Source organism: Hyla sarda, chromosome 3, assembly GCF_029499605.1.
Source record: "Hyla sarda isolate aHylSar1 chromosome 3, aHylSar1.hap1, whole genome shotgun sequence".
In the NCBI taxonomy this organism is placed as follows: Eukaryota; Metazoa; Chordata; class Amphibia; order Anura; family Hylidae; genus Hyla; species Hyla sarda.
Window position 1 is genome coordinate 383,865,335 of NC_079191.1, and position 16,217 is coordinate 383,881,551.

The 16,217-nt window shown below is 39.7% G+C and overlaps 1 protein-coding gene across 1 annotated transcript in view; it reads right to left on the minus strand.

Moving 5' to 3' along the window:
- Window positions 1-1,216: 1,216 nt before the first annotated feature.
- APLF (aprataxin and PNKP like factor) overlaps window positions 1,217-16,217 on the minus strand; it is a 174,623-nt gene continuing 159,622 nt past the window's right edge. The window contains exons 9-11 of the mRNA XM_056567904.1: window positions 10,978-11,024; window positions 4,412-4,444; window positions 1,217-1,581 (exon numbers count right to left, since the gene is read on the minus strand). Of these exons, the coding sequence (XP_056423879.1) occupies window positions 1,370-1,581; window positions 4,412-4,444; window positions 10,978-11,024 (292 nt within the window). The 3' untranslated portion in view covers window positions 1,217-1,369. The remainder of the gene's footprint in view (window positions 1,582-4,411; window positions 4,445-10,977; window positions 11,025-16,217) is intronic.

The window sequence follows — 16,217 nt, forward strand, 5'->3', positions numbered from 1 at the left end:
CACGCTCTGGGCTGAGGCATTGATCGGTGAGACCGGATGCTGTCCGTAATGGGGCTTGATTGGAGCCGCTTTCACACAGTATGAGAAACCCTCGCAGCTGACCAGTTAACATCAGCAGAGCCGATGATCGGTATTTACATCTGATGAGCGATACAGTGTGTCATTGATCTGCACCTGAAGTTGGTGAGCGGTACACAGTACCAATATATGTATCATATTTGGTGATCGTGCTCTGATCACCAAATATGATACATATATTGGTACTGTTATATATATATGACCAATATATGATACATATATTGGTCACATTGTTGTAGGTCACATCCTATCAAGAACTGGCCATTTAACTGCTTTTGGATTATCTAGCATGTTTAATTTCTCTGACATCTAAGACTACTGCACCATCATAGGACCTTTTGTTATTACAGGACTATATGATCGCTAGTTCTTTGGGACATTTTTTCTGTTTCTTTTTCCCTTGGAGGTTTTATCCAGGTCCCCTCTCCCTTTTTAAATGTTATATGTCTAAATTGGATATTTGTTAATCATATGGGACCTGTGATTAAATATATATATATGTGTGACACAATTTTACATTTAAATAAAATTTATTTTTTACCAAGTATCCATTGTACATCCATTTTTGGTTGAGGTATTTGAGGACTGGGATTCTCTTTTATACGGTCTTCAATTTTTCTCACACCTGCGGGTACAGGTGTACCCAGTTAACCTCATACAATTTTGTTGTTGAGCTGTCCATATTTTTTTAATTTGTGGTGGTGGGAGTGTCATAGTCTGGGCCCTTCAAAGACTGGACAGTATTTCAACATGATAATGACCCCAAACACCTCCAAGACCACTGCTGCCTTGCTAAAGAAGCTAAGGGTAAAGGTGATGGACTGGCCAAGTATGTCTCTAGACCCAAATCCTATTGAGCATCTGTGGGTCATCCTCAAATGGAAGGTGGGGAAGCACAAGATCCCTAACATCTGAACATCAGACTGATCAGTGATGTCTGGCATTAGCCATGGTCCTGGCACGGGAATAAAAGGGCACCAAGCCAAAGGCTGTCTGGGTATGCTGTGATTAATAGTTTTGTACCTCCTGGAGGCACCCTAGTTGGGAAACACTGGTTTACACATTTCACAAAATATCTACAGAATTGTATGGCAAAGGCAGATATAAAATAACATCACAATACATAGTCTTCTTAAAATTAAAGCTTTGTTCCTTAACTTTATTATTAGAGAGTAAGTATAAAATATATATATATATATACTTTTATAATATCAGCATTTTTTTAACACTGAAAATAAAAGGAAGCAGCCTATTATTAGATTGCAGAAAGCTGTGTCTTCAAAACTGTAAATCAGCGTTTCCCTCTAACAAACTGTTTTGCTTCCCTTAGCAGATCCTTCATATCTTCACTGTTTTTATCCTCTGAATCCGGCATCCAGTCTGAATCTTCATCTGTGAAGTCAAAATCCTCCTCCTCATCGTCATCAATGAAGCTGTCCTCCAAATCATATTCATTTCCTTCTCCGTCGTCATCACTGTCACCATCCAAAGCACTTCTTTTAGCTAGAAAACAAAAAAATATATTTTAATTGCAATACTTTATATAGCTAAGTAATACACAGTGATGTTAAGTATACAGGAACTCAAACTGACCAACCACTGGCCTCTGCGGTGACATACACTTCCCCTTGCATGTGCCTACTTAGGCCAGTGTTTGGCAGCAGTGTCCCATGCACAGCGTATGCTAATGTCACCAGGATACTTCTGCTGGGGACTCTGGACTGGGAGCAACAGGAGGGGTGAGTATGGGTGTTTTTTTTTTTATAAAATATTTTTTTAAGTGGGCCTGTTAACTCGCCTAAAAAAATATTCCAGGATTCTTATTCCATTTGTCCACCAGACAAACTGGGGCAAGGAAGCAAGATAATAGTCTAAAACAGGTGCAAAAGAAAGCTTATATCATTGCTACAAACCTAATGGGAAAAAAAAAGAGAATAATAGAAAACAATAAAAATCAATAACGTGTGGATTAATAAACCCAATATATATGTCCAAGGTTAGACTAATTCGTCTAAGGCATAACCAGGTATGAAATGATGCAATGAGTGACATATGAGTATTAGAAATGCCATTTTAGTAGGTACTCTGTATTTTGTTGATCCATGTACCTCCACATGAAGCCAGGATTAAAGACAGTAGTCTGGAATCACTTAAATAATAATCCTCCGTAAATGTAATTTAGCCAGAGAAATGTGGCATATCACATTGACAAATGGTCAAGACATTTCAATTTTTCTTTTGTCTTTGCTTGGGAAATTCATTGAGAATGTCACTCAGATGTGCTTTCTACAATGGTAATAAGAGACTAGAAAAAGAGTAAACCCCTGAAATCCTGGGAGGATGTACAGTTTGATATGATTATTGTTTTTCCAAAAGAGAGAAAAAAATATATGAATCGCCCGAAGCAAAAATTCTATTTATTGCTCAATGACGCATATTGGAAGAACAAAACAATAGGAAATCATTACAATTATGACAGAGATTAGTAACACTACAGGTTATTAATTTGTGCGTGAAATATGTTAATGATGATACATCAATATTATGTTATTCAGTTTGCTATGTACATTTTCTACGCTCATCACATCGCATTTTTTTTTTTAACAACAAATTGTTAGAACTCTATTAATTGACAAATGAAACGTAAAGTGTACAATAATGTCTACTGTATTTATTGCTGTTATCAATTGATGTCGGCATAATGTACAATGATTGTCCTGGCTTTAATCACTTGAGGTTAGATTGGTATAACTGAAATAATTACTGCCACTTTATTTCTGAATATCGGAAGGGGAAACACAGCAATATGTCCTACCACCTGGTGTGTTTAACTATCTGGCGCCCAATTTGAGATGCCGGATGAATGTGAACTGTCCCATTCAAATGAATGGGTTCAGTTCTATCAGCAGTTTCCCTTCAATACTGTTTCTACAGTGCCAGAGGGAAATGTGGCCGGACAGCAGACCTATTTGAAGGGGGCCTAAGTAAGCAGCCTACGTTTGCGATAATCGTCCCTCATGGTCTCTGTCTGAACTGGACATGAAGTCGACAGCCAACCAAGCTCAAGCCTTCAGTTGTTCAGTCAATGATGGAGGAAACCAGAATGGGAGTGTACCTTGCTTTATTAGTCAAATTGCTCTACTTCAGAACCCTCCAAAAAAAAAAAAAAAAAAAAGATGGATTCACACTAGAAAGAGAAAACACAAAGAAAGGGAAATATAAAACCCATATCTGGGTTTTAGCATCAGATAGTAAAAAACATATTTTCGATAATTTTATTTTGATGTAATTTGTTATTAAAATTCTACTACATTATTATAGGGGCTGTCATGTTGCCTGAGTTTTTTTCATCAGCATTAAGAGATATCCTTTACGGAAAGCCCCATAGACACAATAGACTGTCCAAAATCATAAATGGGATAGTTAACTAGGCACGCTCTGTGACCTGTGAAGAGGACATTCCACAGGGAGGGGTAGGCTAACCTCTGAGTTTCAGCTATTCTAAATGGTAGTAGATCCTGTATTATTGGTGTCAACTTTCACTACAATCCTGTCTTGATAAGAAGGAGAACACTACTGGAAAGTGATCTGTACAGAATAGGAAGTCTAAGCTTAATATTCAGTCTAGTGGCCAGAATGAAAATTGCAAGACATAGTAAAATGGAAAACAACAAAATAAAATCATTAACAGTTCTTAAAAATATGTTTAATATAATAAGCTGATTAAGAAAACAGGTCATTTTAAAATGACACACCCCTTTAAGCTTATTTTGGGATTGGTTGTTTTGATCAGTTTACGTAAATTTTGGGGCGAAAAATACACTACAAAAAGCTTAAGTGTGAGTTCAGCTTCTCTCCCCCCCCCCCCCCCTTCCCAGATTCTAAAACAATAAATGCTTAGTACTTGACAAAATTGAGCCCTACAAATGAATATCACTTATTGACATAGCTGTAATGGTTTGCTTGGCTAATAGTCCTATTAGGTAAGGGTCAAACATTGCATATACCCAGCATATTTCAGCATATTTCACACTGCTCAGCAGCAAAATACACTCTGTATTCTCCTATGAGCAGACACACAGGGCTACCGCACCAGCCCTGAGGACTGATCAGCTGAAAGTTTGTTTTCTTTTTTTTTTTTCAGCCCGGGCACAACAGAGTGGGAATAGTCTGCAGTAGACTGCTTCTTTAAACTACTTAAATGGACAATGCTGCAGTTTCTTGCACTGCTGCAACTAATAGATCACTGTGTGCAGGGACAAGGGCCAAAAAAAAAAAAAGGCAACATAATGATTAAATCTATTATGACCAAAAGGTTATACATAGACATTACCTTTTTTAGGATTCCTTTTCCTTAGCTTTCTCCCTGAAAAAAAATATTACAAGAAAAATAAATAGCATGCCATATTAAGTCTTCGAGTTCTCTTTTATACCGCCCCCCCCCCCCCCCCCAAAATGAGCCAGAGGCTGATTAATATGAGTGGTTGGGAATCCGGACCCCATTCTTCTAAGAGTCAAATGGTGCGAGATCTAAACCAATAGGATACAATACAGTGATAACATACACTGCCCAAGATATTTTTAAATCACAATGAGCCCTCATTTACTAAGAGTGGAGTGTAGTTGTCTTTGTAGGTCTTTTTTCTGGTATTTTTTCATCTTATTTACTCATGTTGCGCTTTTCACAAAAAAAAATTTTTCCACATGTTCTGAGCGGTCAGGTTTTTGAGAGCTCAAATCCAACACATTTTGTGTGGAAACATTAGTAAATTGTAGTAGTAGTTTTTCCCCTCAAAATGTTGGGGGCCACTCCCCTTTTCTGAGTTCATGTCCCCGACTACCACGCTCCTTTTCAGTTTTTTTGTTAGTAGGGTTGTTTGGATTATTTTGAGAAATGAAAATTTTCCAAAATCTACTCGGAAAAGCCTTAGTAATTGAGGCCCAATCTCTTTTAACCTGCAGCACTTTTAAATAAAACCCTAATAAAATATTATTTTTAAAAACACTTTTGCCATTTTGGTGCAGTTATCTGTACATTCCAGTGCAGTGTCCATGGTCAGAATTATACCAGAACTGAATATCATGGCACATTCTTGCCATGTGATCAATACTACCATCTGATCAGGGACCACAAACAATATTCCAACACCACAAATTATTCACCTCTGTCTACAGGTTATGGCGTGAATCTTTTTCCTTTCCCTTGCTGTGCATAGGAGCCACTTTGCTTCATTTCACTATCATTCTTTATCATTTTCCTGCTAGTGGGTAGGTCAACCCTTTTTCACAGCAGGTTATAGTGTTTGGGGATTGTTATTGCCATTCTCTGGTCTAGGGCCATGCAATTTTTAAAACTTATTCTGGCCAGAATTAGACCAGAACTGAACCGGAAGGAAGCCAAAAGTAAATCACAAAACTAACTGTGAATAACACTAACCCACTCCATATGGCTACATTTTAACTATCCTCCAACACCAAAAACATTTTATATATTTACCTTCAGACCTACCTCTCATCTATTCCCCTGTGGACTCTATGCACATCAACCCCTCTCTCCTTCCCTTACTCATGTATTTGCCCACATGCACTATTTACTTTCATTTAGCACCATAAACAGTCTCAATCCACTATGTAGAACAGAAGTCGGTCTCACCAGTCAATTATCCATCTCCTCTCTCTACCTATCCTCCTGCTTCTAGCTACTACTATCTCTCCTAACCCACCTTCTTTCTTGACCACTTTTTTACCTGGTTTTCTCAATTTCTGTCTACTGAAATACCTCAGTCATTATGGGCGATTTCAACATTTCCATTGATAGCCCAAGCTTCCCATCTGCCTCTCAGTTTCTTGCTTTATCCTCCTACCATGGTGTCTCACAGCTTACTGATTCTCCTACACACAAAGATGGGGAGTCGCTTAATCTGGGTTCTTTCCGATTCTGCTCAGTATCTAATTTTACTAAAGCTTCTTCCCAGGTCTCTGACCAGAACAATTCTCATCCTGTCCTAGACACTCCTACCTCATACAAACAGAAATTTACATGCCATCATTCAATACCCAAGAACTCTTCAGTTTTTATTGTCCCCAATTACTCCTCTATCCTGTCCAAACCTAGCTGACAAACTTTACCATGACACCAAAAATCCCACTGGACGAAGCAGTGCCCCCTACACCTGGCAACCCTGTCACGCCAGCATCCCCTGGCACACACCAAGGTGCTCTAGGTGTGCTCAACATCTGTGAAGCAATTCCAAGCTGTCATCAGATTTCCTTCATCATAAATTCATGCTCAAAACCTATAACTAGAGCTGGGCGGTATGACCAAATGTGTGTATCATGGAATTTTTGTAACTTATGGAGGTTCCACGGTGTATAACAGTATTTCTTTCACCCGCCCCCCTCCCCCAATCATGTTACCCGCCAGCGCTGTTCTGCTCCCCCCCACCAAATCATGTTACCCGCCAGCGCTGTTCTGCTCCCCCCCAATAAATTATCAGCCCAGCGGGGTACTACTCACATATGTCACCCGCAAGCACTGCCCTCTTCCTCCTTGTTGGGGGCCGCTGGCGCTGGAACTCACTGTACGCCAGTGGTCTCCAACCTGCGGACCTCCAGCTGTTGCAAAACTACAACTCCCGGCATGCTGGGAGTTGTAGTTTGGCAACAGCTGGAGGTCTGCAGGTTTGAGACCACTGCTGTATGCTGTATCCCTATGCCCGGGCTGCAAAAGATAAAGAAAATAAACTTTAACTTACCTACGTCGGCCTTACACTGGGGACGGGAACGTTGGACAGCGATGTCCCGCCCTGGCCTGTGATAGGTTAAACGCACTGTCATGTAAGAAGCCGGCCAGAGCTCCTTACATGACAGGGGGCTCAGCCTATCACTGGCCAGGGCGGGACATCGCTACGGCCGGTGATAGGCTGACGGCTGTCCGACGTTCCGGTCCCCAGCGTAAGGCCGACGTATGTAAGTTAAAGTTTATTTTCTTTATCTTTTGCAGCCTGGGCATAGGGATACAGCGTACAGCAGTGGTCTCCAACCTGCGGACCTCCAGCTGTTGCAAAACGACATCTCCCAGCATGCCCGGACAGCAGTTGGCATGCTGGCAGTTGTAGTTTTGCAACAGCTAGAGGTCCGCCGGTTGGAGACCACTGGCGTACAGTATAGAGTTCCAGTGCCAGCGGTCCGCAACAAAGAGGAGGAGGACAGTGCTTGCGGGTGACATATGTGAGTAGTACCCCGCTGGGCTGATAATTAATTGGGGGGGAGCAGAACAGCACTGGCGGGTCACATGATTTGGTGGAGGGGGGGAGCAGAACAGCGCTGGCGGGTCACATATGATTAGTGGGGACAGCGCTGCGCTGAGGACGGCCCCCCAAGGGGGAGGGGCCAAACCAGTATTGCGGTATGGGAAAAATTCATATCGTGCAGCCCAAAAATTTTGGTATTCGGTATGAACCAGTATACCGCCCAGCCCTACCTATTACTCTGCCCTTTCACCTTGCCAAACAAACCTATTTTACCTTTCTCAGGTCCAAGAACCCAAAACGGTTGTTAATGCCTTAAATTCCCTCCTTAGGCTTCAAGTGTTGACCTTTTACTGAACTTTGTGATGAAGACCTGGTCAAATTTTTTAAAGCTAAAATTGACAATAACTGTTCTGAAGTTATCTTCCAGTCCAATAGTAGCTTAGATCCCATACCCCCACACTTTGCCATTCCTTGCAGCTTCTAACCTTGCAGTTTGTATCTATAGATACAGAGATTATTTATATAGGATAGCTCTACCATTACCCATAAAAGGCACTTTCTACCTTTTGTCTCAACCCGATTTCTCATAGATTATAAATTCCTCACTCCTCTGTCTTCATTATTTTTTTATCCTCAGAACTGTTACGCGGTGTAGAATTTGTTTGCGCTATATAAACATTATAGAGAGAGCTGGTTCTCTATAGGGGCAGATTGTGTAGGGTTATATCACAAACAAATGTTTTATGGTGCTGACATAAATATTGTCCAAACAAAAGCTTATCCGCTTTGTACAGTCCCTATTAGATGATGTGAAGCTTATGATCAGGACCTGCCCCTGCAGTGCTCGAGGCTGAAGGGCCATCAGGGATTATTATTTTTAACTATTCGCTGCTGATTTTAACAGTTGACAAATTATTTCCATGCAGCAAATATGTTCAAACAGAAGTCAAAACCACATGTGTTAGTTTCTTCCTTTTCCTAAACTTTTAAGTTGCAGTTTGTGTCAATAAAATGTAATAATAAGGCAATTATTTCTTTATGTATGAATGGGCAGTCCTATATGATCCTTTACCTATAAACAAGTTCTTTGTAAGCAATTTTCAGTGCTGAAACATTGTTTTGGAATTTATTTTACACCATTAAAAATAAATAAGGCAGTTACGCATATCAGGGTGACTTTCCCATTCTCTGTCTAAAGAAAAGGAAGTCAACAAAAGTGAAGCCTTTTCTTCTAAGCTGACACATCTCAGAATGTCCTTTCTGAATATTGTTTGCATTTATTTCTAATAAATTTAATTGTGCAGCACCTCAAAACTGCTAAGGGATGTAAGCACAGAAAACAAAAATATTAACGTACAAATGGTAACATTTACAATAAATGTAAGAGCCCTACAGTATAGTGAATGTAAACTTCTATCTACTATCAAAGGAAAATGATGAAGCATGATAATGGAATCAGCAGCCCTGAGGCACTAAAAGTCAGACCTGTATTGTAGTAATATTAAAAGCAAACAATGCAGCAGAAAAAGATTTCCCATCGAAACATTTAACACGTTTCAAGTGCATAACACAATCCTAATAATGGCTACATGATTGTCTGCTTCTAGTATTTCCACTATAAAAGGTCAGACATTAAAGCCACATTTCCACATGCAGGTGAAAGGGGTTATCCAGGATTAGAAAAGACAACAGCTGCTTTCTTCCATAAACATCGCCACTCTTGTCCTCAGTTTTAGTGTGGCATTACAGCTCAGTTCCATTGACGTAAATAAAGTGGAGTTGTAATACCACAAACAACCTGAAGACAGAAAGTAGCTATGGTTTTCTAATCCTGGATAAACCCCTTTGAAGGGGTTATCCAGGAAAATTTTTTTTTTTTTTTTTTTATAAATCAACTGGCTCCAGAAAGTTAAACAGATTTGTAAATTACTTTAAAAATCTTAATCCTTTCAGTACTTATGAGCTGCTGAAGTTGAGTTGTTCTTTTCTGTCTAAGTGTTCTCTGATGACACGTGTCTCGGGAACTGTCCAGAGTAGAAGCAAATCCCCATAGCAAACCCATTCTACTCTGTGCAGTTCCCGAGACAAGCAGAGATGTCAGCAGAGAGCACTGTTGCCAGACAGAAATGAACAACTCAACTTCAGCAGCTAATAATTATTAGAAGGATTGAGATTTTTAACCCCTTAAGGACTCAGCCCATTTTGGCCTTAAGGACTCAGACAATTAAATTTTTACGTTTTCATTTTTTCCTCCTCGCCTTCTAAAAATCATAACTCTTTTATATTTTCATCCACGGACTAGTATGAGGGCTTGTTTTTTGCGCGACCAGTTGTCCTTTGTAATGACATCACTCATTATATCATAAAATGTATGGCGCAACCAAAAAACACTATTTTTGTGGGGAAATTAAAACGAAAAACGCAATTTTGCTAATTTTGGAAGGTTTTGTTTTCACGCCGTACAATTTCTGGTAAAAATGACATGTGTTCTTTATTCTGAGGGTCAATTTGATTAAAATGATACCCATTATTATATACTTTTATATTATTGTTGCGCTTAAAAAAAATCACAAACTTTTTAACCAAATTAGTACATTTATAATCCCTTTATTTTGATGACCTATAACTTTTTTATTTTTCCGTATAAGCGGCGGGATGGGGGCTCATTTTTTGCGCCATGATCTGTACTTTTTTTTGATACCACATTTGTATATAAAAAACTTTTAATACATTTTTTATAATTTTTTTTTTAATAAAATGTATTAAAAAAGTAGGAATTTTGGACTTTTTTAATTTTTTTTTTTCGTTCACGCCGTTCACCGTACGGGATCATTAACATTTTATTTTAATAGTTCGGACATTTACGCACGCGGCGATACCAAATATGTCTATAAAAAATGTTTTTTACGCTTTTTGGGGGTAAAATAGGAAAAAACGGACGTTTAACTTTTTTATTGGGGGAGGGGATTTTTCACTTTTTTTTTACTTTTACTTTTACATTTTTTTACATTTTTTTTTACACTTGAATAGTCCCCATAGGGGACTATTCATAGCAATACCATGATTGCTAATACTGATCTGTTCTATGTATAGGACATAGAACAGATCAGTATTATCGGTCATCTCCTGCTCTGGTCTGCTCGATCACAGACCAGAGCAGGAGACGCCGGGAGCCGCACGGAGGAAGGTGAGGGGACCTCCGTGCGGCGTTATGAATGATCGGATCCCCGCAGCAGCGCTGCGGGCGATCCGATCGTTCATTTTAATCGCGAACTGCCGCAGATGCCGGGATCTGTATTGATCCCGGCACCTGAGGGGTTAATGGCGGACGCCCGCGAGATCGCGGGCGTCGGCCATTGCCGGCGGGTCCCTGGCTGCGATCAGCAGCCGGGATCAGCCGCGCATGACACGGGCATCGCTCCGATGCCCGCAGTTATGCTTAGGACGTAAATGTACGTCCTGGTGCGTTAAGTACCACCTCACCAGGACGTACATTTACGTCCTGCGTCCTTAAGGGGTTAATAGAAGTAATTTACAAATCTGTTTAACTTTCTGGAGCCAGTTGATATATGATTTTTTTTTTCCTGGAATACCCCTTTAACAGTAACTATGTATGACTGTAATACAATGACCTCCTCACTATTACCTGGTGGTTTAGTATGCTTGTATTCCAGCTTGTGCTGTGGATTTTTTCTGAAAAATAAAACAACATTGATATACATTATATAACACCAATGAGATCTTCTAAATGTTACATTATTACAGAAGGTGCTTAGTACTCAGTAAATATAGTAAATTAAAGTATGTGCAGTGTATAACTGAATGGACAAGTTACTTTGAACATAATACATTGAACATAATACATTGAACATAATACATTACACATTTTATTTACTGACATTTGTAGCGTTGGTAAAAAGGACTGATTGAAGAAATGGTTAAAAGTGAACTGTATCCATCCATGTACTAGAAACCACATCATCCAATGTTGCGTAAATCTTTTTTACATGCTTTTTTTCTGACACACATTTATTGTGGGATTCAGATCCATAAACATGAACATCTCTTGGGAAAAAATGACTGTGCTTGCCTTGTTGTGGTAACAAAGTATTATGTAGAACAACAACTGAATTATTTTCATTAGAAAAATTCTAAGAATTTACAAGAAAAAAACAAATTCTTCCCAAATCTCCAAATCATAGAAAATAAAAGCACAACAAAACCTCACGTTGTTTGATACACAAGGCCTCCTTGTCGGGGTGTAGACAACATCTAACTAAGAATTTTTTTCTCGCCTTCTTGACTTTTAGCAGTGTTATTTCAAGGACAGGATGACATATGTAGTGAAACCTTTTTAAGACAACCACCCAAAATCTAATATGGATAAGGGGGTGGTCTTCTCAAAGAGATTTCACTGTATATGTAAATGTCAAGTGACAAATGCCATTAACCCCTTAAGGACTCAGGGTTTTTCCGTTTTTGCACTTTCGTTTTTTCCTCCTTACCTTTAAAAAATCATAACCCTTTCAATTTTCCACCTAAAAATCCATATTATGGCTTATTTTTTGCGTCGCCAATTCTACTTTGCAGTGACATTAGTCATTTTACCCAAAAATGCACGGCGAAACGGGAAAAAAAATCATTGTGCGACAAAATCGAAAAAAAACCGCCATTTTGTAACTTTTGGGGGCTTCCGTTTCTACGCAGTGCATATTTCGGTAAAAATTACACCTTATCATTATTCTGTAGGTCCATACGGTTAAAATGATACCCTACTTATATAGGTTTGATTTTGTCGCACTTCTGGAAAAAATCATAACTACATGCAGGAAAATTTATACGTTTAAAAATGTCATCTTCTGACCCCTATAACTTTTTTATTTTTCCACGTACGGGGCGGTATGAGGACTCATTTTTTGCGCCGTGATCTGAAGTTTTTATTGGTATGATTTTTGTTTTGATCTGACTTTTTGATCACTTTTTATTCATTTTTTAATGTTATAAAAAGTTACCAAAATACGCTTTTTTGGACTTTGGAATTTTTTTGCGCGTACGCCATTGACCGTACGGCTTAATTAATGATATATTTTTATAGTTCGGACATTTACGCACGCGGCGATACCACATATGTTTATTTATTTATTTTTTTACACTGTTTTATTTTTCTTATGGGAAAAGGGGGGTGATTCAAACTTTTATTAGGGAAGGGGTTAAATGACCTTTATTAACACTTTTTTTTTACTTTTTTTTTGCAGTGTTATAGGTCCCATAGGGACCTATAACACTGCACACACTGATCTCTCATCCTGATCACAGGCGTGTATTAACACGCCTGTGATCAGTGTTATCAGCGCTTGACTGCTCCTGCCTGGATCTCAGGCACGGAGCAGTCATTCGTCGATCGGACACCGAGGAGGCAGGTAAGAGCCCTCCCGGTGTCCGATCAGCTGTTGGGGACGCCGCGATTTCACCGCGGCGGTCCCGAACAGCCCGACTGAGCAGCCGGGATACTTTCAGTTTCACTTTAGAAGCGGCGGTCAGCTTTGACCGCCGCTTCTAAAGGGTTAATACCGCACATCGCCGCGATCGGCGATGTGTGGTATTAGCCGCGGGTCCCGGCCGTTGATTAGCGCCGGGACCCACGCGATATGATGCGGGATCGCGGCGCGATCCCGCTTCATATCGCGGGAGCCGGCGCAGGACGTAAATATACGTCCTGCGTCGTTAAGGGGTTAAAAGGCAAATTTAAATTTGTAATGAAGGACAACAATGGATATAGTAAACCTAAACTTTGCTATAGTGCTTGATGTCATATTTCATGCACAAATAATGTGTATATTGACATTTATTGGTTCTGAAGTAAAGTTTGCAGTTGGACTGAAAATTTGCTAAATGGCCGTATGCAGAGAGTTGTGGTCGGTGATTCCTACTGTGTCTGTCTTCTGCAGATGAATGTACGTAGTCTAATACAATCTTAGGAAGATGACTTAGACACAAGTCAATAGGGCAATAACAAAGAATGTCTACTGCAAAAGCTGAGAAACGGAGGAGTAGTCACCTAAGGAACTGGTTTTGGCAGGCACAACTGAACATTTTAAGATGCATTCTTTAAGAAGAAAACAAATGTCTAAAAATACATAACCGGAGGATAGGTGCGATCCACCAATGGAAGGAGACTGTGTAATCCAACAAATAATTTTATTGGCCACTCATAACGCATTTCAGGGCGTGGGAGCCCCTTCTTCAGATGAACTGGCGTTCAAGCCAGTTCATCTGAAGAAGGGGCTCCCACGTTCTAAAACACGTTATGAGTGGCCAATAAAGTTATTTCTTTGATTACACAGTCTGCTTCCATTGGTGGATCTCACCTATCCTCCGGTCTTTTCCACATACATCCTCTTCTGCTTAATTCTCGGGTGGAACTTGTTTTGAGCTTATATCGGCAGGCGGCAACACCTTACATCACTGTTTCATGCGCTAATGCAGCTGTGTCAGTCACAGGACTGTGCCAGGTGAGCGGTTATACCATTACCATTTTGGTCGTTTTACCTGTTATTTTTGCTTAAAATTTTTATTTGCCCCATGAGAAGTTCTGCCTATTACATTTTAGATATACTCGAAAAATACATGAAACAACATTTTTCTTTACTTAGGCCCATGCCTTATACAGCTTATATGCCTTTCTGTAGAATAACAGTGGCAAAAGAGAAAAACAATCCAGAAGGGAATATAAAGCTTAAAAACAAAACAAAACAACTCCTGTGCAAATAAGCTTTAACAACCATTATGTTAATGTGTATTATTCATCGTAAATTACTATGCAGGCAGTAGCTGTACCAATTTGAACAAATGTCATGATCTGATGATTCTAGGAAATAAGCCAAAAATAATAATGTAGATTATAAAGACATAACGCTCTTAAAGGTCCTTCATAAAACCTTTCATGAGGAAAGGGATGATGGTTTATGCACTTCACTATGTCCAACTAAAGCAGGCTAAAAATATTAAGAAAATCTGCTGCTCCTCACAGAGCCGTTATTTATAATGATATGTCCCTGTAAGATGTAGCTCAGTAGCAGAGTCGCTAAATGCCGACAAGCTAGAATCTAGGAGACTGAAATATGGGAGTTTAGTTTGACTTAGAAAGACTGGTATCACAAAGTCCGTGACTTCACTGCACATTACACAATAAATTAACTCCTGTTACGGATAAAGCCAACAAGTTATCTGAGCCGTTACACACAATGGGTTTGGTGAGGCAAAACAAATAAAACGTCCAAAGCTTACTAAGAAAAAGGCCCAAAGAAAAATTTGTGATGGCAATAATACAACAGCTCTGTGAGGGCTTATAAAATTAGCCTTTCCAAATTCATTGTGCTGGTCTGTGCCTGGGACCCATAACATTGCACGGCTGGTGTTCACCTCAAGCAAAACGCAATTAACTGGAAGACAAGCGGCGGTATGAGGGCTCATTTTTTGCGCCGTGATCTGAAGCTTTTTAGCGGTACCATGTTTGTATTGATCAGACTTTTTGATCGCTTTTTATTCATTTTTTCATGATATAAAAAGTGACCAAAAATATACAATTTTGGACTTTGGAATTTTTTTGCGCCTATGTTTATTTTTATTTACACAGTTTTTTTTTTTATGGGAAAAGGGGGGTGTGATTCAAATTTTTATTAGGGAATAGGTTAAATGATCTTTATTCACTTTTGTTTTTCAATGTTACAGCTCCCATAGGGGGCTATAATACTGCACACACTGATCTTTTACATTGATCAATGGATTCTCATAGGAAACCATTGATCAATGATTCTGCCGCTTGACTGCTCATGCCTGAATCTCAGGCACTGAGCAGTCATTCGGCAATCGGAAAACAGGAGGCAGGTAAGGGGACCCTCCTGCTGTCCTACAGCTTTTCTGGATGCCACGATTCACCGCGGCGATACCGAACAGCTCCATGAGCTAACCGGCATTGGTTTACTTTTACTTTAGACTTAAAATTCAACTTTGAACGGCACGTCTAAAGGGTTAATAGCGCGCGGCACCGCGATCAGTGCCGCGCCCTATTAGCCATGGGTCCCGACCGTTGTTAGAGGCGTGGCCCCGCATTATAGAAAGGGAAAGGACCCAGGTCCTTAAGGGTTTAAATCCCTACAATTTTTTTCCATGGTATTTACTAAGGTTTACCTACATTTTGCACTTTTCTCTACATTTTGCTTTCTTTTTACACCTGCTCTGATTTTTGGGGCTTTTCTCAGCTCAAATCTACCAAATTTTCTGTGGAAACCTCAGTAAATATGTTGTATTTTTGTGAAAATGTTGCCCCTTTTCCAGGTGGCCATGCCCCTTTTTCGAGTTTTCTCAGTAAAATGGAGAGTTGGTTGGGTATTTTCCAATTCTGGCGCAATGCGCCTGAATCTGGCGCACAACCCGACAAAACATGTTGGGTTTACAATAATAAATCAGGGCCAACGTGTATTTAAAAATTAAGTGAAATAAGTGACATTTCATCATAATATTTGGTACCTGTCCCGATCTCAGGCGAGGTTTAAAGTAGTAATCCAGGAATAGAAAACAGAGATACTCTCTTTAAAAAATTGCTCTGTGTCTGTCTCCAGGCTGGGTGTGGTTCTGCAGCTCAGTTCCACTGTAGTGAAAGGAGCCAAGTTGTAAAACCACACCCAACCTGGGGACAGAGGGGGAGCTGTTTTTGAAAGAAATTGGCTGTGTTTTTCTATTCTTAGATAACCCCTTAAGGACTCAGGGTTTTTCCGTTTTTGCACTTTCGTTCTTTCCTCCTTACCTTTTAAAAATCATAACCCTTTCAATTTTCCACCTAAAAATTCATATTATGGCTTATTTTTGCGTCGCCAATTCTACTTT